This window comes from Dreissena polymorpha, chromosome 1 (genome assembly GCF_020536995.1).
Source record: "Dreissena polymorpha isolate Duluth1 chromosome 1, UMN_Dpol_1.0, whole genome shotgun sequence".
NCBI lineage: Eukaryota > Metazoa > Mollusca > Bivalvia > Myida > Dreissenidae > Dreissena > Dreissena polymorpha.
This window is the reverse complement of record NC_068355.1, coordinates 91,662,846-91,687,778: the sequence shown is the minus strand read 5'-3', so window position 1 is coordinate 91,687,778 and position 24,933 is coordinate 91,662,846. Positions and strand designations below refer to the sequence as shown.

At 35.8% G+C, this 24,933-nt stretch overlaps 2 protein-coding genes and 1 long non-coding RNA gene across 3 annotated transcripts in view; 2 read left to right on the top strand and 1 right to left on the bottom strand.

The window, feature by feature from the left end:
• Positions 1 to 13,933: 13,933 nt before the first annotated feature.
• LOC127840807 (uncharacterized) lies at positions 13,934 to 15,360 on the top strand. The gene is made up of 2 exons (XR_008030558.1): positions 13,934 to 14,047; positions 14,915 to 15,360. It is a non-coding gene; the product is annotated as an uncharacterized LOC127840807 (long non-coding RNA).
• Positions 15,361 to 20,092: 4,732 nt separating this feature from the next.
• Positions 20,093 to 23,166, bottom strand: LOC127836857 (uncharacterized). The gene is made up of 4 exons (XM_052363531.1): positions 22,782 to 23,166; positions 22,269 to 22,477; positions 21,457 to 21,578; positions 20,093 to 20,271 (listed from the first exon to the last, which is right to left on the bottom strand). Exons 2-4 carry the CDS (start codon positions 22,457 to 22,459, stop codon positions 20,093 to 20,095), a joined length of 492 nt encoding a protein of 163 aa, XP_052219491.1. The 5' UTR covers positions 22,460 to 22,477; positions 22,782 to 23,166.
• Positions 23,167 to 23,368: 202 nt separating this feature from the next.
• LOC127836774 (eukaryotic translation initiation factor 4 gamma 2-like) overlaps positions 23,369 to 24,933 on the top strand; it is a 54,830-nt gene continuing 53,265 nt past the window's right edge. The window contains exon 1 of the mRNA XM_052363418.1: positions 23,369 to 23,434. Coding sequence (XP_052219378.1) covers positions 23,369 to 23,434 — 66 coding nt within the window. The remainder of the gene's footprint in view (positions 23,435 to 24,933) is intronic.

Here is a 24,933-nt window from a genome sequence, read left to right as displayed (position 1 = left end):
GAAACAGTAGTATAAAGAAAATTATATCATTGTATTATCGTTAACCTGTTCTGTCTGATTCCAATAAAGCCAAAATACGTTAATACGGTTGGTAAATAAAACTGGACTCTTTCACATTTTAAGGGGTTTTATATATGTACATTTTCTTTACGTTGTTTACAAACGCAACGCATAAACTGTCTAAATCAAAGTACTGAAAGAACTGGTTTGACGATGTTTTTGAAGAGGATGGATATATAGAGGATATTTGTTCGATTCGGTGGAATATCGATTTTCCCAGAAAAACAGCGAAAAATATCGATATTTTCACTGTTATTTTTCACTGTTTAAAACAGTGAAATACCAGTTTATTTCACTGACATTTCTGTATAAATCACCGGAAAGCATAAAATAAATAAGCATCCATTTAAGTTAATCTACATCACCGCAATTGTGTCATTTTTATTGCTTGTCATTTATTCGCAGGTTAAGAGTTAATGGTTGTGGTGCAATCGTTTTCGTTCTTGGACACTGCACTCCCTTCAATGAGATATATTTACCTAAATATCTCATATTTGAACTTACAATTCTTTTGGTAGTAATGGTCCAGACAACTGGATAAAACAGCAACAATATGCTAACCCATTATTTTTCGAGGAGCATAATTGAGAATTCCTGTGCTAGCCCCCAATCACAGTATGTTGGGGTATAATAATAGTCAAATTTTGTTTTTCTTCTCAAACGAGTGTCATAGATTATTAGTTGAGGAATATATCATCCAAGACTACAACTTTTAGAAAACCATTTTTTTCATTTTTTTTTTTTTGATAAACAAGGTTTTGTAACAATCTATACTATACATAGATAGCTTTAACAGCACAATGTGGCTCACCTGAAACTGATTGTTTCCTAGTGGTGTTAAATTTTTCGAGTAAAATCTAGAAAAAGGGCATTGTGAGTATGAACAAACTATCTGCGTCTATCCGATCTAGTTGAGCCTTGTTACCGAGTTCCTACTTTTATTTATTTGAACATTCTGATCAACTGCCATGAAGATCAAGTAAAAAAATGTAAGTGTTAACATAGATTTTAATGATTTTAGTTATTGATCAAATGCTTGGAAGCACATCAACCACTTTGGAACGTGACCTGTTAATCACTGAGACTAGACCTTGTGACCTAAATGTTGAATATGCTACTTTCAAGCTTGACTTTGAAATCATTTAAAATAATGTTCTAACCAATTTACAAGTGGATCAGAGAGAGAATGTGACCACTAAAGTATTAACAGACCTTTTCTTATATTTGACCTAGTGCCCTAATTTTTGATAGAATGTGAAACCCAAAATGACATAGAGGTGACTAGTTTCATAAGAATCTGGCAAAGAGGTGACACCCAAATTTAAACATTGTAAAATGATATCTTATGTGTTCACAATAAACTTTGGATAAAATACAACAGACAAAGAGTGATAACAAAAGCTCACCTTGTCACATCATAACAAGTGGGCAAAATAACCAAAACTATGACATCAAATAATTGCTCAGTTACTTCCAATAACAATAAAATGTTACTTTTGAAACAAATACAATGCCTTCCCTTTCTTACTACATGCTGTTCTAAAACAAGATAGCCCTGTATCGCTCACCCAAAAATCCTTCTATAGTGTCAAGATCTTGTGTGTGATTTGACTAAGTTGTAACCTAGCTTTAGCCTGCACATGACCAACTTGCAAATTCAGCTTTTGATTTGATTAAGATGGACATTGTAAGCAATATTTAATGAAAATCAGGAAGATAATGTGACCTGTAGAAAGGTAAAGGAAGTTGTCTATGTTTTGACATAATGACATAGTTTTTGACAAACTACCAACTTTCAAACTGAAACTTTATTTCATCGAGATAACATTCTGTCCAATTTTCATAAAGATCTGGAAAAAATGTGGCCTCTGGAGTGTTCACTAACCTTTCCTGTGATTTGGTTTGTTGACCTAGTTTGGACCACATATGACCTACTTTCAAACTTAACCTAGAATTGACCGAGATGAATATTTACCAACATAAGACAAACAAGGGCTGTTTGTAAAACATGCATGCCCCCCATATGGGCTGTCAGTTGAAGTGGTAGCCATTGTGTGAATACATTTTTGTCACTGTGACCTTGACCTTTGACCTAGTGACCTGAAAATCAAAAGGGATCATCTGCCAGTCATGATCATTTTACCTATGAAGTTTCATGATCCTAGGCCTAACTATTCTTGAGTTATCATCAGGAAACCTTTTTACTGTTATGAGTCACTGTGACCTTGACCTTTGACCAAGTGACCTGAAAATCAATAAGGGTTATATACCAGTCATGATAATTGTACCTATGAAGTTTAATGGTCCTTGGCGTAAGCATTTTTGAGTTATCATCCGGATACTATTTTACTGTTTTGAGTCACTTTGATCTTGACCTTTGACCTAGTGACCTAAACATTAATAGGGGTAATCTGCAAGTCATGATCAGTGTACCTATGAAGTTTCATGATCCTAGACGTAAGCGTTCTTGAGTTATCATCCGGAAATCATTAAACTGTTTTGACTCACTGTGAACTTGACCTTTGACCTAATGACCTGAACATTTATAGGGGCCATATGCCAGTCATGATCAATGTACCTATATAGTTTCATGATCCTAGGCCTAAGCATTCTAGTCACTGTGGCCTTATCCTTTTATGTAGTGACCTGAAAATCAATAGGGTTCATCTGCCAGTCATGATCAATGTACGTATGAAGTTTCATGATCCTAGGCCTAAGCGTTCTTGAGTTATCATCCGGAAACCATCTGGTGGACAGACCGACTGACGGACTGACCGACATGTGCTTAACAATATACCCCGAACAAGCCACATAAGATATGCAGCATAACACATTCTAAAAGTAAAAGACATCTGTGAATGATATCTTTTCTTCAAATGGTAAGATGAACAAACAAGAGGGCCTGAAAGGCCCAAAGTTGTTCACCTGAGATAGCAAGATATTATTGGGACAAATATTGTGACCAAAATGCATGAAGATCGGAAAATAAATGTGACCTCTCGAGTGTTAACAATGTTTTACTATAGCAATATAAGGAAAAATGCCCCACCCCCTGGCAGCCATGTTTTTCAACCAATTGTAACCATTTTTGAACTGATCCAAGATATCATTGAGACTTATGTTCTGGCCAAATTTTATGAAGATTGGAATATAAACGTGGCATCCACAGAGTTAACAAGGCAAATGTTGACGGCTCACGACGGCCATAAAGCGATAACAAAAGCTCACCATTAGCACGTTGTGTGATTACACTCAATGCGTTCAAAATTTTCTCACAGGCTTTGCCATTGACCTTTATAGTATGGATGGCTTTGTTATTATTTATTGCTATCACCTGCAATATTGTGTGTATGTTTACAATACAAAAAGCATATGACATAAATAGACTAATTGAGCTTATACTAATCTGATTACTATAGCCAGGTCAATTAAGGACTTAAAAAACATTTTTGTTGTATTGATTTCATGAAGACTTGAGATATTTATGCACATAGAGTTTCAAGATATGGGATTATCCACAAATAAAAAGTATTTTTGATCTGTGTTTGTGCAGGCTCTTTTTCGATGACAGTCAAAGTAAAATTCCCATGTGAAAAGGATGTCAATTTTTTCATTCAGCCATTGTGTATAAAGAACGGTTCTGTATATAATTTGCCATTTTGATAGGAGTGACCAGGGTGACAGAGAAAAGGGATATGCATTTGAGATCTGGTCAGTACTCCATATAAAAGTGGTTATATTTAAAAATGTTTAATTACCACATGACCACGGACTCTAGATCTCCGTGACGTGACTAAGGTTCTAAATTAATCTAGTATGAACATTTGAACTATATCTTTTTAAAACAATTAAAATATAATATTTGATGTACAAATTTAATCTAATAATGTGTACAGATACTACTAAACATATATTTGACTGTATTGAATGTAGGAACTAGTTAAAATATCCATTAGAAAAAGAGATCAGGATATGAAATATTCATTGCCTGAAGCAAAGACCCTGGCGCTATGTTTATATATCTTTGAACACACTGATTAAAGAAGTAAAACAATACATTGATACAACAGAGGTAAAATCGTCCCCTCTGAACAATATGATACATAATTATGTATCATATCTTATTATCTGGATCTGGATAGGTACAAAGCAGGATGTTTAGGTGTGCGCGCTGCGGGAGAGATAAAGGAGTTACTTATATTTTGGATTTAACTTAATTCACTGAAATTCATCACTGAAGTTACAGTATGATCAAATTTGATATTGATGAACATGATTGTATCAAGCAAAGTATATTAAATAATTATCAGTATTAATTTACTGTCATGATTTCAGTATCATTAAAATGATTTCAGTAAAGTCTATCATTCATATGCATCAGTTTTGTAAATACCAATATAAGTATACTACATGAAAACATTTTTGAAACAAGGGCTGTTTGTAAAAAATGCATGCCCCCCATATGGGCTGTCAGTTGTAGTGGCAGCCATTGTGTGAATACGTTTTTTGGCACTGAGACCTTGACCTTTGACCTAGTGACCTGAAAATCAATAGTGGTCATCTGCGAGTCATGATCAATGTACCTATGAAGTTTCATGATCCTAGGCGTAAGCTTTCTTGTGAAATCATCCGAAAACCATTTTACTGTGTCAAGTAAACGTGACCTTGACCTTTGACCTAGTGACCTGAAAGTCAATAGGGGTCATCTGCGAGTCATGATCAATGTACCTAAGAAGTTTCATGATCATAGGCGTAAGCATTCTTGAGTTATCATCCGGAAACGATTTTTCAAAGTTGAGTCACTATGACCTTGACCTTTGACCTAGTGACCTGAAAATCATTAGGGGTCATCTGCGAGTTATGATCAATGTATCTATGAAGTTTCATGATCCTAGGCTTAAGCGTTCTTGAGTTATCATCCGGAAACCATTTAACTATTTCGAATCACCGTGACCTTGACCTTTGACCTAGTGACCTCAAAAGGGGTCATCTGCGAGTCATGATCAATGTATCTATGAAGTTCATGATCCTAGGCATAAGCGTTCTTGAGTTATCATCCGGAAACCATTTTACTATTTCGGGTCACTGTGACCTTTACCTCTGACCTAGTGATCTGAAAATCAATAGGGGTCATCTGCGAGTCATGATCAATATACCTATGAAGTTTCATGATCCTAGGCATAAGCGTTCTTGAGTTATCATCCGGAAATCGTTTTACTATTTCGGGTCATCTCGACCTTGACCTTTGACCTAGTGAACTCAAAATCAATAGTGGTCATCTGTGAGTCATGATCAATATACACATGAAGTTTCATGATCCTAGGCATAAGCGTTCTTGAGTTATCATCAGGAAACCATTTTACTATTTTGGGTCACCGTGACCTTGCTATTTGACCTAGTGACCTCAAAATCAATATGGGTCATCTTAGTGTTTTTCCCAGGAGGGCAAAGGGGCATGGCGCATTACTTTCAAAAAGGGCATTTTAGCGCGCAGTTTAGGAAAAAAGGGCAAAAACGTTCCCTGAAAGCCTGAATAACATGTAATCGCATCAGAAGCAGTTGTGGAAAAAATAACATATAAACAAGCACATTTAATGGTAATAGAAGTATTTAACTTACTATGATTTATATTAATATATTTACCTTGCAATGTACATTTAAGTTCCATGCTGTTTCAATTAACTGTACAGCACGACAAACATAATAAAGCAATATATGCATATGAATCTGATTATACACAGATCCACTAACATATAAATGAAACCATGTTTGTCTTATCCCATTTTTTAACAATAATCTCGACAGATGTTTAAAATAACATTGCGAGTAAATTGATCGCTAACAATATGCAAACACTCTTTTCCGTGACATACATCCACCGAGTAGATTACAAATAAATAAATAATGCTGTTGCTATCGAAAACATTTTTATGCATCGTTGATTATCGCAGACATTTCATTAATTCCTTCTTAATGTATAATCTCCATCGTTAATTCGATCGTTTACGACGTTATTTGACATTTTTGCCGAGTCACAATTTAATTCTGTGTAGTCCGCCATGTTGATAAAATGTCAAATGATGTAAGCGACAGGTGCGCATAGCAACGTTAAATCGTATACGCGATTCGCATTTTGTTAAATTAGTATACGTCTCAGTAATTATTTCAATAATTAGATCTAATTATCTTAAAGACGAAAACGATAAAGAATAAATTTGTTTGTAAATTTAAATGTAATTATGCGTAAAAATATATGTTTCGATATAACTGAATAATGCATGCAAAGCCACGAGAATAACATCGAGTTTTTCATCAAAAGTCTCCGAAGTAATGATTATATCGTGGAGGAGTACACATTGCCGACCGAAAAGTGCGCTTGGTATAACATAGCCTCCAGCATTATCGATTGATACTGACACGGGGTTATTCACGCATGACTAATTCACAGCTTTGGAGCAGTTAGTAAGACCTACCTATACATCGAGCACTGTTATAGATAAAATCTGCTCAATTAAATATAGTCGATTAGATGTTGACGTCTCTCGAGTAAATCAAGCACAGTCGGAGCGTCACAGACAATCAAGGACGCTGATTTTGCGGACCAAGATAGATCGTAAGGAAATAAAGATGTTATCGATAAGGGCGCGTGGCGAAATTTGCCTTTGAAAAAAAGGGCGCGTGGCGAAATTTGCCTTTGAAAAGGGCAGCGTGGCGATCCGGGAGGGCGGCGTGGCTTTTCGCCACGCTAAAATGTCCTGGGAAAAACACTACATCTGCGAGTCATGATCAATGTACCTGTGAAGTTTCATGATCTTAGGCATGAGCAATCTTGAGTTATCATCCGGAAACCACCTGGTGGACGGACATATGGACATACGGACCGACATGTGCAAAACAATATACCCTCTCTTCTTCGAAGGGGGGTGGGGGCATAATAATACATTATACTGTTTGATATACTGTAAATAAAGCAACTACGCATCCAAGTTGTGAGTCCATCAAACTATTGCAACCGAAACACCTTGTGTGCCAAGTCACCAGCCGATCTTACTTAGTGCATTTTACTATTTATATTTGTATGCATTTGTATGTGTTTGAAAAAATGTATAATCTTAAATGACATCTTCTGACCATGCATGTCCTAGATTTCAAAATCCAGGCCCTGGTCTGACACATTGGTGACATTAACGTTAAACTGTTACCAGGCTTCTGAATTTAATTAGCCAGGTCACAGGAAAAGGGCAGTCTTATCAGTATCCAATTAAGCTATTTGTCATTGTCAGAAAACCGCTCTTAAGCAAACAGCTTTCAAGCAACTGCAGGCTGAACTGGATCTAAACTGGCCACAATCGCCTTAATGTCTCTTTTACTGGGATACAGTTCATTTAAAGTGATATTATGGGCATCTAACAGTTTATAGGTGTCTATCGCAACCGTTGTTTATTTTTGGTGTTTTCACTTCATATTCACTTATATGTTAATGCAGCATCAACATACTATAACAATATCCCGGAAAGAGAAAAATAATGCATTTGAATATCGACCTTACTTTCATTTGACAACTGATCATGCATGTACGTTTTGAACCTAAATATAGTTTTAGTGCAGATTCGTTCTTACGACACAAAGACACAATTTTGTTTTACGGATCATTTCTGCTTACAGGACTGGGTGGGTCACGTAAGAATATCGAATATAAAATATATTTTAATAAACAACTGGTAGCAAGATGAGTTGCAGAAAATTGATCAGTAACCACAATTTAACTAACTCTTTTGATCTGTTAATTCTTTTCAGCTCAATTCAACAGTGCAAAATGCCCATACTATCACTTTAACTTTAAAGGGATCTTTTCACGTTTTGGTAAATTGACAAAAATTGAAAAAAGTTGTATCGGACTCGCAAATTTTCGTTTTAGTTATGTTATTTTTAGGAAACAGTATTACTGAACATTTACCATGGTCTAATATAGCCAATATATGCATCTTTTAACGATTTAAAAAATATAAAGCGTTGCAACGCGAAACGATTGAATAATTTGGAGAGTTATGTTGTTGTTGTTTAATTGTGTGAAACTACAAAGATTTCTTATATATGGTATAAAATACGTCAACCATTTTTACTTTGCAGAATAGTTGAGCAGGCTTATGCGTTTTTACTCCAGGACTAAGGGGTTACTGGTTCGAGTCCTGCTGCGGACTTCTTATTTTTAAAGAATTTTATTCTGGAATTTTAACTGGAGCTTTTAAGATCCAATGTTTACATTTATCAATATAAAGCATTTAATGACTAACTTCAAAACATGTCAAAATCTGTGAAAAGGCCCCTTTAACATAATATCTACTCCTATAAATATGAGGTCGATACACATGGACTAAACGGTAAATTACGTCTAATTATTTGGACTATAATGATATCAACTACTTAAATAGAAAGAAGAAAGAATTCATACAAACCAGTAATTTGAGTAAAGAGTTTGTAATCAATGTTGTATTTCAGGACAGCTTGGTGATATGCAAATCCCATATGACATGTTGATATCGGGTATCATAGCCATTCAATAAGTCGCAAAATGCTCGAACAAAATTTATAAAGCAAAATGTGACTTAAATTGATAACAAAAAATACCAGTATCATCAGTATGCCAGTTTTGCCTTGTCAAGCTGTCGAGATCCAAAAAGTGCTTCATTCACATGGAATATATCCGTTGAATTCCATTTATTGTTGCATTACGAAATAGAGAAACAAGCCGATTTAAGCTGTAAGAAATGTTGACACGAGTGTTATTAAGTCTCTCATGGGCGAAGCCATTGTTGTAGAAAGTGATCCATTCACATCGAATATATCCTTCGAATTCCATCTTTTGTTGTCATAAGCGGAGATTTAGTTAATAAATAAATCATATATCATAAATGACAGCTTCTAAATAGCGAAACAAGCCAATTTATGCAGTAAGAAAGTTTTGACTCGAGACTTTCATGGGGGCGGCCATTGTTAAATGTTGAAACACGAACGACCACTCTGCTAGGAGAATGTTATCAATGAAAATCAACGAGGTCGAGGTATTTCGTTTAGAAAAATCGAGTTATCTCAATCGGACTGGCTCGGTCTTTTACATAGTAGGCCATTGTGAAGAATTTTTTGATGATTAACATACCATAGACGATGCTGTTCCAGCATCGTCAAAAAAGAGATATACGGTTGTATAAAAAATATCGCATTCCACCTGCGCCCGTAGTAGCTATCAATTCTAGATGTATGTGCATATTTTTTTTTAAGTCGTTGAATAACTTATGGATTTTTATCATGTTTTAATGTGTTCTAATGCGATATAAATGAATATGTATTCATAATAATATGTATAAATAACAAAAAGAGTATATTTATGGCGTTATGTATAATTCTCGGGACAATTACGCCGAAATTAATCATTTAACTTTCAGCAAAACCAAACAAAATAACTCGGCCTCATGTGCTGTTTTGTTAAATTATCTAAACAGTGGTCGTTAAAAAGGGTGTGCCGTATCGAAGATCAGTGCTCTACGGTTTTTCTAATCAGAACTAATTGCTACATGTCATTTTCTTTTTTTAAATAAAGTTTGCTTCTTGTTTATAGTTCATTGTACGCGATTTGCGAGAGGCTCGCGGAAGATCGCTTTATGCTGTAACATAGTCGTTGGAATACACACAAAAAGGAAAACGAAGTCCATTTAAGTTTTCATTGCGATTTGCTTTGGCTTTTTTATTTCTAACAGAACATTGTCCAATGTCGGTTAAATATTCTGAATAACAAGCTATATCAGGCGTAACGGCCGGGGCCGCCCCTCGACAACAACAAAGTGTGTGCCTTCCATATCCGGCTGTTTGCGTGGTACTGACCTTCTCTACTGACAATCAATATATTAAAAAAGATTTGAACACCCCATGGTAACGTGTGCAATTTCCGACGGGAACGTGTGCAAAATCACGTGTCCAAATATAATGACGTAATAGGCTGTATGCAACAGACGTATATGGACGTCAACCCGCTACTTACATGAGATTATACAACAATCAATTAGCTGCAGGTTACCCGATACATGACTAATTAATTAAACGAGCACTGATTAAATACTTGATGCGTTTTCCTCGTCTAGTTTGACGTTAACATATGGTGTCCATTTGTATACCTGTTAAGGAAGACACGACATTGAACGTGATGCAAAAAAAAATATTAATTTCTTTCATTCGTAAAACATATAGACCAAACGATCATTTGCAAACCACAATATGTTTTCATCTTCGACAATGATTATAATTAGTTACAAAATTATAATTATAAAATGATAACACAAAAACATGCTGGAATTAGCGAATATGTAAATACCTCTGAACTAACGACTTACTGTTACCCAAATAAGTTTTTTTTAATTAAGAACATTCATACGAAAGTTTGCCATAATTGGCCAGTTTTTTTTTTTAAAGGGGAATGGTATTTGAGACCGACAAAACATTTTAGTTAACTTAAAAAAAAAATAATGTTATATACATGCAACTTTGTGTTGTTTCTGTTTTTTAATTACAAGTGTTATATATTTTTATGAATAATTTATCTTCTTGAGTTGTTGGAATGTTTAAGAAAGTCCAAGAAATAGTGTGACTTCGATTTTTATAATACCAAACAGAAGCATGTATTCTGTTTCAACCTGGAGCATTTGTGTAATGAAATAAAATAAGTAATAACACATTTTCTGAGTGTTAGTGGAAATTGTGTGTTTGAATGATGTCCACGCTTTATTATTATTTTATAAATTGTGCGACCCTCAAAAATCTTTCTTTAATGTGCGAATGTGAGCTATTTGGATGTTTGATCTGACCTCTGGGTCAAAGGTTATGGGTAAATAAATGGGTAAATGGGTACAAAAACCTCATTTTACTAACAACATGCGACGCACATGATAATAACTTTTGACCCAGGGGTCAGATCAAAATTCCAAATAGTGCATCGGCGCACATATGCTCACAGCTACCATGTGTGTAAGTGTCAAGTTTCTAGTGTTAATAGTGAAGGAGGAGATAGTGGACAATTGGGGTTGAGGTCGGGCCTAAAATTTTGTTTTAATATAACTTCTTCATTTATTCACCATTTGACTTCAAATTAATACTGAACATCTCTTAGTAACACGGTCTATCTCGATCATCCATGTCCACATTACCCGCCCCAGGGCCATTGATAAAGGTAAAGACAGCTTGGTTCCCTTCCTTTTTCAAATGTATCGAAATATCCATGGGTACTACTTTCCCGTTCCCCCAACTTTTTTTTCTTACCCCAAATTATTCGTACCCAATTTTTGTCGTAACCATTTTTTTTTCGTACCTAATTTTTGTTCGTACCTTAATTTTTTCGTACCCCAATTTCCCAAAACCCACAATTTGTTTTCATACCGAAAATTTTTCGTACCCAATTTGTTTTCGTACCCAAATTAATATTCGTTTCTAAATTATTTGTCGTACCCATATTTTCTCGTACCCATATTTTGTTCATACCCAATTTTTTTCTTCGCATCCAACTTCTTTTCGCACCCAACTTTTTTTCGTACCCAATTTTTTTTTTCGTACCCAACTTTTTGTTCGTACCCAAAATTTTAGTACCCACATACTAAATCGAGGTGATGTAGATTAACTTAAATTGATGCTTTTATATCCATCATTTTCAAAAGCATCGTCACACCAGTACTGTCAGTACTTTGATTCTTTTTTTTGTCATTGATTATCCCCACGCTCCAAATTGGATCGGGGGTATCACGTGGTTATCTCCGACGTCTGTCCGTACGTCCGTCCTGGCCACTTTCTCCTCCTACACTAATAGCACTAGAACCTTGAAACTTACACACATGTTAGCTATGAGCAAATGTGCGACAGTGCACTATTTGGAATTTTGATCTGACCCCTGGGTCAAAAGTTATGGGGGTTTGGATGGGGCCGGGTCAGAGATTTTCACTCATGTGTTAGGTTATTTCAATTAACTTCCTTATTTCTACACCGATTCACTTCTAATTGATACTGAACTTCTCTTATGGCAATACGGTCAATCTCAACTTTGCATGGCCCCATTACCAACCATGGGGCGCCCCGCCCACATAGACCACGCCCACCCAAACTTTTGGTTAAACATAACTTGTTCATTTATTCACCATTTGATTTCAAATTAATACTCAACATCTCTTATGACAACACGATCTATCTCGACCATCCATGTCCACATTACCCAGGCCCGGGGCCCCACCAACATAGGCCTTGCCCACCCAAAATTGCCTTTTAATATAACATCTATGCGGTGTGGGGATACGCGTCGGCCTCTGCCGCGCCATTTTTCTGGTTCATATTATTCTGATACGCTATTACATAAATACACCGTGGAGACGGAATTAATTGCCTGTCAGTCTGATTACATTTCACAATTCATAATTATCGGCACAGAATGGATACTTCAAGAATTTTGAATGGATTTATTGAACCTACAAATACAACTTCCGTCATTATAATGTGATGATGTCAAAACAAGGGCATGTGTAGATAAAAGGCGACAGGGTGGGAACCTTGGTATACCAGGGTATGACAGGATTCTGCACCACTGTTAAGCGTGTTAATCCCTAGTCTGATAGCGATCAATGTTTATAATACAATGTTGATTTGATTGGGTGATGTCTAATATCCTATCTGATGCCAAACTGTCTTCGCCATAATCAACTTAAGATATATCCGTTGATAAGACACATTCAACACCCAAATAACAATTAATTTCATGACACCATATGCGCGGAAAAATACACAGCACTGGTAAATTGTGTCGATTTGAGATTCGCATTAGCTGGATATTTGAGAATGTTAAGAAAAAAATAAGAAAGCAATAATTCGCTTAATGACTTTTAAATTATTCCTGATAATTATATTATTATTACAAAATGAAAAGCTATTTATTGTTTATGAAATAAATACTAATAATTATGACCCATGCACAAAACCCATAGCATATTATATTTTAGTGTGAACATTTCAATAAAACGTACTAAATCATTAAGTAAATGGTGTCAGCAAACAATATTAATGTTATTAATATTTAATTTAATAGTCTTTAAAAAAAATGCTGTTACTAGTCTGTGAAGTAAACAGTTAATTATTTGGGTTCAATATCAGTATAACTAAGTTTACATTTTTATTTTTTATTCTCTCGTGATTCTTATAAGTTGAAAAAATATAATTGATAAGCACGCATACTATTTTTGGCACTTTCGATATTTTTGGTGATCCTGACCATAACTTATTTATAAGTTATTTATGAGTGGAAATGCATTTGTCCTTTTTATAGCTGTTCTGCTGGTTCACATATTAGTTCTTAATGATAAGCGAAGGGTTCAAAAATAACGTGTGTTTTTGTTACCAAACCTTGATGCTTACATGCTTATTATAAATAGAGGCTTATTAAATCGTCCGTATCTTTAATCTACATAACGGCATAACAATATTGCGTTTTCGTGTTCCCGGTTAGACTAATACATTTAGAATATTGTCGCGCAATTTTGATATATCAAAGGCATTTTAAGTTATTAAGTTATTAAATAAACCGGTGTGTATTTCGAAGTTACGTCCAGACGTTGTATGCACCCGAAAACAACATACTGAACCATGCCAAATTACGTTTGTCATGCAAAACACTAATTACAATATAAGTTTAAAATAAAACTTAACAAATAAACTAACTAAATAAAACTATATTTATTTTCAAAATTTACATTGAGCGCGAAGTGTTCAAACTCCACTCCGTAATAACAATGAGGGAGATTTCGAGTCATGCGCGTTGTGTCCATTTCACGTCACAACCATAATAGGTGGCAGAAATACCCGAGCGGTTGACGAAAAAACAAGATCATCGTTTACACCGTCTATCATCACCACCGGAAATAGATGACCAGCGAAGCGAGAATAAACAAAACAACCATGGAGAGCAGTGAGTATGTACCTAAAATATCTAATAATTACTCGCTCCTGGATAACCAATGCGTGTTAGGCATCTTACAGACAGATAAATATGTTTAAAAATGTGTATCCATTTTTCAATTCGTATTGATGACGCGTTATTTACACAAATTTATGACTGCTTGGTACCGTTTTGAAATCGGTACTTCTCGAAGTTACAGCTTTTCTTTTATGAATTTCATGGTTTGGCATCGTGTATGGAGTTGATTTCCTATTCTTATAGGCAATATATACCATCTGAGCGCTAGTTCTGGTCTTGGTTTGATTATTGTTCGTGGAAATCTATTCAAATGAAATAACTGTAGTGTACGGCGAATAGTTGTTTATGGCAAAAGTAGTGTACGGCGAATAGTTAAAGTCGTGTACGGCGAATAGTTGCAGCGTATTGGCATATTAACACTTGTCTGATAACTGATTATAATCACATACATAGTTAAGTGAAAATATTGCCTTGAATGTTAATTCATTTGAATCTTTAACCCATTTTACCACGCCTATGCAGTAAACTTCTATTTTTTTTAGTGGTTGCAAATACCATTTTCAGACGAAAACCACTGCAAACCGAATTTTTAATACGGTCTAACCCTAAACCCAGGGATCCTAAATACACGGGTTTGATAGAATTATTGAGTCGATGACCGTATTATAAGACTATGCTTGTTGTGGTATTTGGAGTGAGAGAAAGGTAGAGATGCAATGCAAACGAAAACAACGTGTGGACGTAATCATGAGTTAGAGTGAAAAGCGTGAATTAAGGATAGACAATTTTGAGTGATAAAGGCACTTCAATAAAGGCATTTCATACAACTTTCCTTATTAGTTTGTCTTCCTATTTCAGAAATGGATGAGTCGTTGGATGTTTCTGGCCTTGAAGAGAGCATCCACGCAGTGCATTTGTGTCAATGTGGGTATTACTCCACTGACAAGTCGAACTATAATAGACACATGAAACGATTCAGATGGCATACACCTGGATCACGAACAAGCACTCCTGCACAGCAGCATGTTTCTGTCCTTGAAGAGAGCATCCACGCAGTGCATTCGTCAGTATTATTACGGCAACCGGATTCATTTGTTCCATTTGACTCTTCCATAAATTCCTGACCTAAAGCAACGTTGGAGAGAGGGTCATGTTGGTCATCAACACTGCTACTCTCAAGTAACCTGACATGTTTCTTTAATGGACTAGCTTTGGGTATCACATTAGCTCTTGAAATATGAATGTAGCCTTTGATCTCATCAATTGTTATAGTTCGACCCTGCTCCCGATAAAGATCTGGTATAGCTTTGAATTTAATTGTCCGCATATGATGTCCATCAACTTTTCTGAAACGTATTTCATCATCTTCATGACAGTTTATTAGATGCAGTATCATATTCTTTAAGCATGACTGTTTCTCGGGGCATTAATAGCAAATGCATGTGGACATCTTTTTCCTGTACTAAATGTTATAATGTTTCTATACACAGACCGACCGACAGACAGACCGACCGACCGACCGACCTACCTTCATCGAGCAAAACAATATCGCCCTCTTCTTCGAAGGGGGCATAATTAAGAGAATAATAGTATACTATTTAACGTTTACGTTTGGCAATTTTAACGTTCAAACTGACGTAACGTCAATTTTGAAAACAACTACCCTCCCCAGGGTAAGAGTACTCGCCAATGTCTAAACAGGGTGTGTACTTAGTAATCAATAGGCCTTTAAACTGATTATTACTTAATCACGGAAAATATGTGAATTTAAAGGCAGAAAAAAGGAATTTCTATAATTCGAATTTTTAAGTTTTGAACATTAAATTGTTAACTGTCCATTTTCGTTTTAAGCATTTCTTTTATATTATATATAAATTGGAAAATCAAATGCTCCAAGAAAACCACGTTTTTGACGCAGGGGTTACTTAAAGTCGACTTGCGTGCAATTCATTGGGGAGCACGTGCATTAGCCAGCAACAAAGACGCATTGATACTTTTGCAACGCAAAGCAGTCTGTCCTAAAATAAAGATTTAAGAATGAATAAAGATTTCATTATTATCCCAAGAATGATGACTTTTAACGTTGTTTTTTAAGTGAAATTTATTTATTTCTTAAACTTAATTGCAAGACAAACTTTCTTCTATCAATCGATGATTGAAGAATGAATGAAACGTCATTTTGTTTCTCCAAAAGAGCGTGGAAATTAAACGGTTTTTGAAGAGGCCTTTTTGTTAACGTCAGTGTGTTTGTATACACATGTGTCTTGCATGTATGTGTACATGACAGTCAAACGGAACCCCATTAATGTGATCATTTTAATGTGTTTCATTTGTTCATGCATTTCCACTTTTTCAAAAAAAGACGAATTGCACCCAATTAGGATACAAACATATTTCAAATCGGGGAAAATGTCACCGATAAAAATAATCCCTTTCAGGGGTCCCCTTCTTCTACATATGGGGACGTTGTCGGCTTTCTTTAATTGCGAAGTTGGATTATTGCAAGGGGAGAAAATCTCACCTATATTCTCTCTTTGCTAACGACGTTGAACTCTTTTTGAGTAATAACAATGAAAACAAGATCACGTTAGACCAGCTATCTATTTATTTGTTATTGTTCGCATATGATGCTGTAAATTTTTCCGATACACAATAAGGATTGCAAAAATCTTTAGATAACCTGTACGAATATTGTACAACGTGGAACGATGGAAGTTGAAAGTCAATGTAGAAAAACAAAAGTAGTCATATATAAAAAGGGAGGAAAGAATTCACAGAACGAGCCAATTTTTTATAAAAATGAGCAAATAGAAATGGTTCAATCATTTAACTATCTCGGCATTGTACATCAAGTGGTGGGTCATTTATACAAACTACTCAAACTTAATCCGATAAAGGCTAAAGGGTATGGGGCCTTTTTTTGCAATCATCAAAGAATGCATGTTCCTGTTAAAATAATGTAAAATTTGTTCGATTCTTATGTTACTTCAATACTGTGTTATGCGTGTGAGGTTTGGGGGTTTGTAAATGCTGATGATATTGAAAGAGTTCATAGAAGATTTTTGAAGATTTTTGAAACGCTTCGTACGAATTATAAAATATATTTTATAAAATTGTATACTGTTAAACAAACTAATTGTATATTATATAGTTCACTATGCTATATGAGAAATGGTGCTGAAAATATAATACGATCTAACAATTGGATTACCAAAGTAAGGGAATTACAAAACACTGGTTTTGTAGATGTTTGGATGTATCCAAAATCAGTAAATGCAAGTGTATTTATTCCGATATTTAAAAATATACTTATTGATACTTACATAGGTTTGTGGCTAAATGATTTAAATGTTAAAAGTTCATTAACTCTATACAAAGAATTGAAACATCGATTTGAACTATGTGATTACCTTTACATAATCCAAAACTTTAATTTAAGAAAATACATCAATCAAAGTTAAGACTTTCGTCCCACATGTTAAAAATTGAATCTGGGAGACATATAAATATTCCTAAAAACGAACGCAAATGTAATATATGTAACTCAGGTGATATTGAAGACGAATACCATTTTGTAATTGTATGTCCTCTTTATACAGATATAAGAAAAATGTGTATTGACAAATTCTATTATAACCAACCTAGTATGCATAAATTTATTTTTTTTGTTAACAAATACTAAAACCAAAGTCCTAAATAAATTCGCGATATATTGTAAAAATGCTTTAAAAATGAGAACTGATAAATTAAATGCAAAAGTTGAGTAATATGATGGCCTAAGTGCATCTTTAACACCTTTTTATGTTCTATTTTGGTCACTTTCGCATTACTATGCATGTGCTTATTGCTTATATATTGTCAGTTATGTATATGTTACGATGAACTGGAAATGTTCAAGTAATATGAATAATTTTTCTGTTCTGTTCTGTGCATTGTGGGTTACCAAAATTAAAACTATTCGCCGTACACAATTAAATTTTATTTTGCTATACGCCTTACACATCAGGTGCTATTCGCCGTACACAACGAAGTTTATATTTTATCCAAACATTTACATACTACCTAGATTTTTGGGTTGAAGCTTTCAAAAACCGGTAGTTAATATAATTTTACTTGCACACCATTGAAACATTCAGCAAAATAAGTATACTTTCCTCGGACAAAAGGATAACAGATGCCCCAATGAACTTAACTTTCGGTACCAGGTAGCTGATTATTGATCTATTTCAACACTCGAATGTCTTAATAAAGAACTCCAACTCTTTACGATAGAAGTTTGATATGTCCACTTTTAATTTGTCACACAGTTTGTGGAAAACGTTCGCGATAAAAGTGGTATAACTTACTCTTTTCACGAGCACTACCTCGGTTGTTTTGTTTATTCTCGCTTCGCTGGTCATCTTTTTCCGGTGGTGATGATAGACGGTGGTTGTTTAGTAACAAAATATGTTTTGCCATTTTTCTTGATGATTTAAATCGTTTTAGAAATTATTTACTTTTTTATAGCAAGTTTCGCTATCAAAACGACATTTCTCCTTTAAACATCTGAAACCGAGACGATACAAAACGCTATACCGGACCATCTTTAACATTCCAATACCGGTCCTATTCTTAAAGCGATATCGGACCGTTTTGCATAACTTGTTTCAGACTCTGACTCGTGTATGCGATCGTGCTACACGTCCGTTATCGGGTTGTGTTGCCCGTTCAATTTGGGCAAATTTAAACTCTATATTGGACCGATGTGTTTATTTACATAATAATGTTTGCTTGGCATCTGACTCTGCATAAGCAGATATCTGTGTATTTGTTTAAATATTAAAATGCGTTGAATAAATCAATCAATCAAAAATATAAAACAGAGTATCACATTTAATACATTTACTCATGGAATCTGAAAACAACACATTTATGAAGGGAATAAAACACTAAAAACATCAATATATATGAGAACTAAAAACAAACATAGATCTACGTCCTTAGGTGAAGTTTTAAAATCATAAGATTTACAAAATAATATTAAAATTATATATAAAAAAACTGGATAATTATAACCATTAGGTTAACACTAAGCTTTTCAATTACATATTCGTTACATCAGGTCATTTGAGCAAATGATGCAAAATCCTAAAAAAATACGTTGTACAGCGTATCATACTGTAAACATACATGTATCACTACTTTACGTTTACATTAAATTTAACGGTTTGTATCAGTTTTTATATGAACTTTAGTATTCTATGGTACGGGATGTTTCTTTCCCGTTCGCTTTATTCTTTAGAATCACCTGCATGTTCGATTCCTTAAACAGGAATGCTACTTGTTTAACTTGATCTTTATGTGCGGATATCGCAGAATTATCTACTGAAATCGACTCACAAAAAATTCCATTTATTGTTATCTTCATCCCTTCTAAACACAGAAATTCCAGAAACGCATGATCCAGGGTTAATTTAAATAATTTGCGGGTTTCCAGCTTTAATTTCCATGTTTCTCCTTGCGACGATCTTGACCTCTTTTTCAGTCGGAGCCTTCATTCGTGCTCTATGCTCCTGTCCGTGGTTTGTGCAGGTTGTAAACCATTCAAATCTATAAGGATTCAAAAGGTATCCGCGGAGCGTGAGATTTCACCAAGTTCCGGCTATACATAATTGCTCCCTTTAAATGTGCATAATCAGAACCGACGGGTATTATCAGGTTTACACCTCTTACGCCTTCTCGAATCATATTTGGAATGATCTGATTATTCGCATAATCGCCTACCAAGAAGACCGGGATGACCGTCTTATTGTCAAACTGTTGCCGTGACTTTTTTTATGCTTTTTATGACTTTGTCAACAGAGAGTTTAAACCAGTTTGCCACATCGGAACTTCCTATACGCAGTTTGTTACCAGCCACCAACGGTCTGCTACTGACGTTAAACAAAGAAAGTAACTTTGGGAACCAGCTTTGATTGTCAGTGTGTTTATGAAGAATAGTGAGCAGTGAACTTGGCAGGTGGAATGTTATCGTTTCTGAATTCGTTGAAAACTTCTTCAGCTTTTGTGTCGGGTAAAATCAAAGAAGTCATCCAATGCTGTCGTTTGGAACTCTCCCATCACATCTTTCGTAAATGCTTTATTAAGAAATTTTAAAATAAGGCGATTCATATCCCACTCGCAAGTGATTTTTCCAACATGTGAACATCCATCGACCGATAATTCTACATCTTGCCCTGAAAGAAAAAAGCATATGCTTCAGGAAATAAGATTTCAAACATTTGTATAACCAACCAATTTGAAAAGGTAATATTTTAAAGTGACTATAATGGCATGTGCGGATAATTGTTTAGATGATATTTCGATGAAAAAAAATCTATAATGCAAAATGCATTCACACAAGTTGTTTACTTTCCAAGGCCTTGATGACACAGTGATATGCGTGATTGTATTTCGCAAATTCAGGTTTTTATCATCATAATCAGCAGCAGCAGCATCACCATCATCAGCACCCTCGTTTTCTTCCTCCTCCTCCTCAGCATCAGAATCATCATTGAACGGTCTTTCTTTTTGGGTGAAGGCAGGATGACGACACAGAGTTGCTACGTTAGTCAGGTCTTTTGTGGGCTTCAGTAAGTAACTCATCCATGGAAAAGGCTGCGACTTCCCTATAGCGTACCGTAGAGAACAGTATTGCTCAGAGAGTGATGGGCTCAAACCAAGCCAGCTTTCGTCCTTTGACGTTCGCTAGGAGGGGGGGGGCTCTAATTGTGTGTCAAAAAGTGATGCAGTCATTTTCCATACGTACTCGTCTTGTGCGCAATGAAGAGGAAGCAGGAAAGGCTTCAAGGTACACGTATTTCAAAGGACCTTGTCATCCGTTCTGTGTCCGCGTGAAGCGCCAGATCTCGCAGCTGTACAGTAGGATTGAGATAACGAGGGACTTGTAGAGCCTGCCATTGGTTCGGGAAGCAGATAAAGCTTCTTTTCCACAGCCTGCGCAGTCTGACCATCGCTGAAGTTGAAATAACAATTCTTATTCGCACCTAGGTGGCACTGGCATCAATCTGGGATAGAGTTGCTCCCGATGTCTTGACACTGGCCACTTCTTCCAGCTTCATGGCGTTCATATGAAAGTTTGCAATGGCGTTTTTCGTGCAGATATTCATGCTCTTTGACTTCTCCCTGTTGTCGAAAGTAATTTAAGGTCGATGAAGATGTGCCAATACTCACGTTGATGTTGCGCGTGTTTTCAGGCCTTAAATGTGTTTAATTTTTTAATGTTTATCTTAATGTTGTGACTTTTTCATGGGATATTATTATGTAAGTAAATTCATTTTAACAATTTTCAAACGTTCAAAAGACAAACCTCTTTAGCACTGATCTCATATATATGCATCTAATAATATATACTCACTTACCACTTATGTCGACAACCATACATCTGTTATCTAAATGTGTGTCAGTTGCAACCGCCTGACACCAAATAGCTGCCGCCTCCGTTTCCAGAGCAAGAGCCAATCTTTCGGTACATATGCCAGCTTGAACAAACATAAATTACCGGTGAATTCATACTTTAATACTGACACCCATTTTACTTACATTTGTATGGTTATTGAAACAGTATTTAAGATGCCTTTTCACAGATTTTGGAATGTATTGAAGTTTGTCATTAAATACTTAAAAGTTAAAAATGTAAACATTGGATCTGAAAAGGTCCAATAAAAACAATTATTAAATTAAAGAAAGAAAAATAGTAACCCTCAACTGGGATCGAACCACTGACCCTTGGAGTAAAGACTATCGCTAAGACCACTCGGCCATCCCTGCTCATACAATGAGTGATAAATTTTATACAGTATATAAGCAATCCTCGTAGAATCACAAAATACAACGACAACAACAGAATTCTCGGAAATTATTCAATCGTTTCGCGTTGAAACGTTTTATAATTTTCAGGTTTTTAAATCGTCAAAAGATGCATATAATGGATATTTCAGAGCTTGGTAAATGTTCAGTATTACTGTTTCCTCACAATATCATAACATCACTTAAAATTTGCGAATCTGAAACAATTTTTGTTTAATGTTGTCAATTTACCAATTGTATAATAATTATATAATAATTATGGCATTGGTTGAGTATCGAATTGGTAACACAATTGGCGGGACTAAAAACCAATTTACTTGATTAATATTGCAGAAAAAATATAGAGTAAGTAAATGAACGTACTGATAACGCAGCTTTCCGAACAAATTCTCTAGCTTTCATTTCCGAGTCAGGGACGGTTATAACGTACTGGATGTCTTTTTCAAGTAATCCTGACTTCTTGACTTCGTCTAGAAGTCGGTCATAGAGGAACTTGATTAACATTGTGTACACGGTATGTGCTGAGAAAATGTCCCCGTTTGTATCCCGTATCATGTCATCTTGAAGAGATTTCTGTTAGAAATAGAAGTTGTATTATGTCGGACTGTACAATTTACATTCTTACATTCAATTTAGCCATCAACAGCGTTAACTTGTTCAATGAGCTGATGACTATATTGCTTCATTTGTTTGCTCAGCTCATTTTCTGCGCAAACCGTGCGTCCGACATTTAGTACTTATGGGTAGATTACACATGAAATATTTTCAATTCAAATGTACGTGTTTTACAAAAGTTATTTGTGATCATCATCATAATATAAGACACAGTTAGTGTGATGACTACTTAAAATATATAAACTTAAAAAAAAATGTTTACCTTCCAGCCGTTCGCATTTATTCGAAAATATCGAAAAAGTCTCCACCCAACATTTTCGTCTTCTTTACGTAAACACAGGAATTTATGTTCGGCATCCACTCCAAATGAGTGACATTGTCCTTTTGGATCCACAAGGATGATAGTGGATGTATCACTGGTACATTTGATTGACTGATCTACTGCATCTGTGTTGCTTTCATGTTCGTAAGAGAAGGCACATCCGGAACGTGTCTTGCCTATGTGGAAGGCTGCGACCGCAAGGGGCTTGACGCTCGTTGTGTCGTTTAAAGCAAATTACGAATGTCTTCTTATCTGAAAATAACCCATCAACCACAGTGGACGTTTAACTATGGAACTCCTCGTCTATCACCTGTTGACAATTGATATATCGGAGGTTTCATTGAAATGATGTGGGTTTTAATCATATGATATGTGTTTATAATGGTATGCTGTGTGCATTGATGGTATGATGTGTGTTTGTGATGGTATGCTGTGGGTTTGTGATGATATGCTGTGTGTTTGTGATGATATGCTGTGTGTTTGCCATATTCTGCTGAGTGTCTGTCATGGTATGTTGTGTGTTTGTGATGGCATGCTGTGTGTTTGACATGGTATGGTGTGCGTTTGTGATGGTACGCTGTGTGTTTGTGATGGTATGCTCTGAGTTTCATTGAAATGATGTGGGTTTAAATCATATAATATGTGCTTATTATAGTATGCTAAGTGCTTGCCATAGTACTGTGTGTGTTTGTGATGGTATGCTGTGCGTATGTGATGGTTTGCTGTGTTTTGTCATGGTATGCTAGTTGTTTTGTCATGGTATGATGTGTTTTCGTCATGGTATGCTATGTGTTTGTCATGGTAAGATGTGTGTTTATCATGATATGTTGTGTCTTTGTTGCACTATCCTGCGGCTTTATCTAATATGTTGTCCTTTTCATTCGCTATGATTTAAGTTGGCGTTATTTTCATTCGAAACACTCGGTTCTTGTCAAACGTATGTCAGTCGGTCCGTAAGTTCATATTTCCGTCCGTCCGTGCGTCTGTCTGTTTGTCTGTGTGTCTGTCTGTCTTTCAGTCTATCTGTTTGTCTGTCTGTCCGTCATTCCGTCTGTCTGTCCGTCAGTCCATCCGTCTATCTGCCCGCCGGCCAGCTGGCCAGCCCGCCAGTCTGTTTGTCTGTCTGTCAATCTGTCTGTCTGTCTGTCCGTCCGTCCACCCGAAAGATGCACGGACAGTCGGAAGTAAGGACACACGAGCAAATGAGCTTACGGACATACGGACGGACGGACAGAGAGACATACAACAAAACAGACTGACAGACAAATAGTAAAGACTCACGGACAGACGAACAAACGGAAATAAGGACACATGAACGGACGGTAAAACGAACAGACGGAGGAACAGAAAGAAAGACAGACACACCGACAGACAGACAACAGACAGGCACACAAACAGGTAGACAGAAAGACAGACACACAGAAAGAAACACAGAAAAAGAGACAGACGCACGGACAGACGGAAATACGGACGTACGGACCGACGGACATACGTATGACGTAACTATTAGTTCTTTGACAAGAACCGAGTGTTCCGAATGAAAATAACGCCAACTTACATGATAGCGAATGAAAAGGACATCATTTTAGACAAACCCGCAGCATACCAACCACAACATACCATAATCAACACGCAGCAAACCATGACGAAAAAACATCATAGCATGATAAACACCTAGCGTATCATGACAAAACATAGCATACCATCACAAACACACAGCATACCATCACATACACACACCATACTATTGCAAGCACACAGGATACCATTATAAGCAAATATCATATGATTTAAACCAACACCATTTCAATAAAACTCACAGCATAGCATCACAAACACACAGCGTACCATCACAAACACATATCATATAATGTCAAGCACACAGCATGCCATCACAAACACACAACATACAATGAAAGACACACAGCAGACTATGGCAAGCACACAGCATATCATCACAAACACTCAGCATATCATCACAAACACACAGCATACCATCACAAACACACATCATACCATCAAAGCACACAGCATACCATTATAAACACATATCATATGATTAAAACCCACATCAGTTCAATGAAACCTCCGA

Bases quoted from the DNA above. Each gene is read 5' to 3' on its own strand.
- LOC127836857 (XM_052363531.1), bottom strand. From the start codon at position 22,459: ATGATACGGGATACAAACGGGGACATTTTCTCAGCACATACCGTGTAC. The intron at 21,579-22,268 runs AGTACGTTCATT...TATGTTTGTTCA, and splicing joins GTTCGGAAAGCTGCGTTATC to AGCTGGCATATGTACCGAAA. The intron at 20,272-21,456 runs GTAAGTGAGTAT...TTTTTCTTTCAG, and splicing joins TATGGTTGTCGACATAAGTG to GGCAAGATGTAGAATTATCG.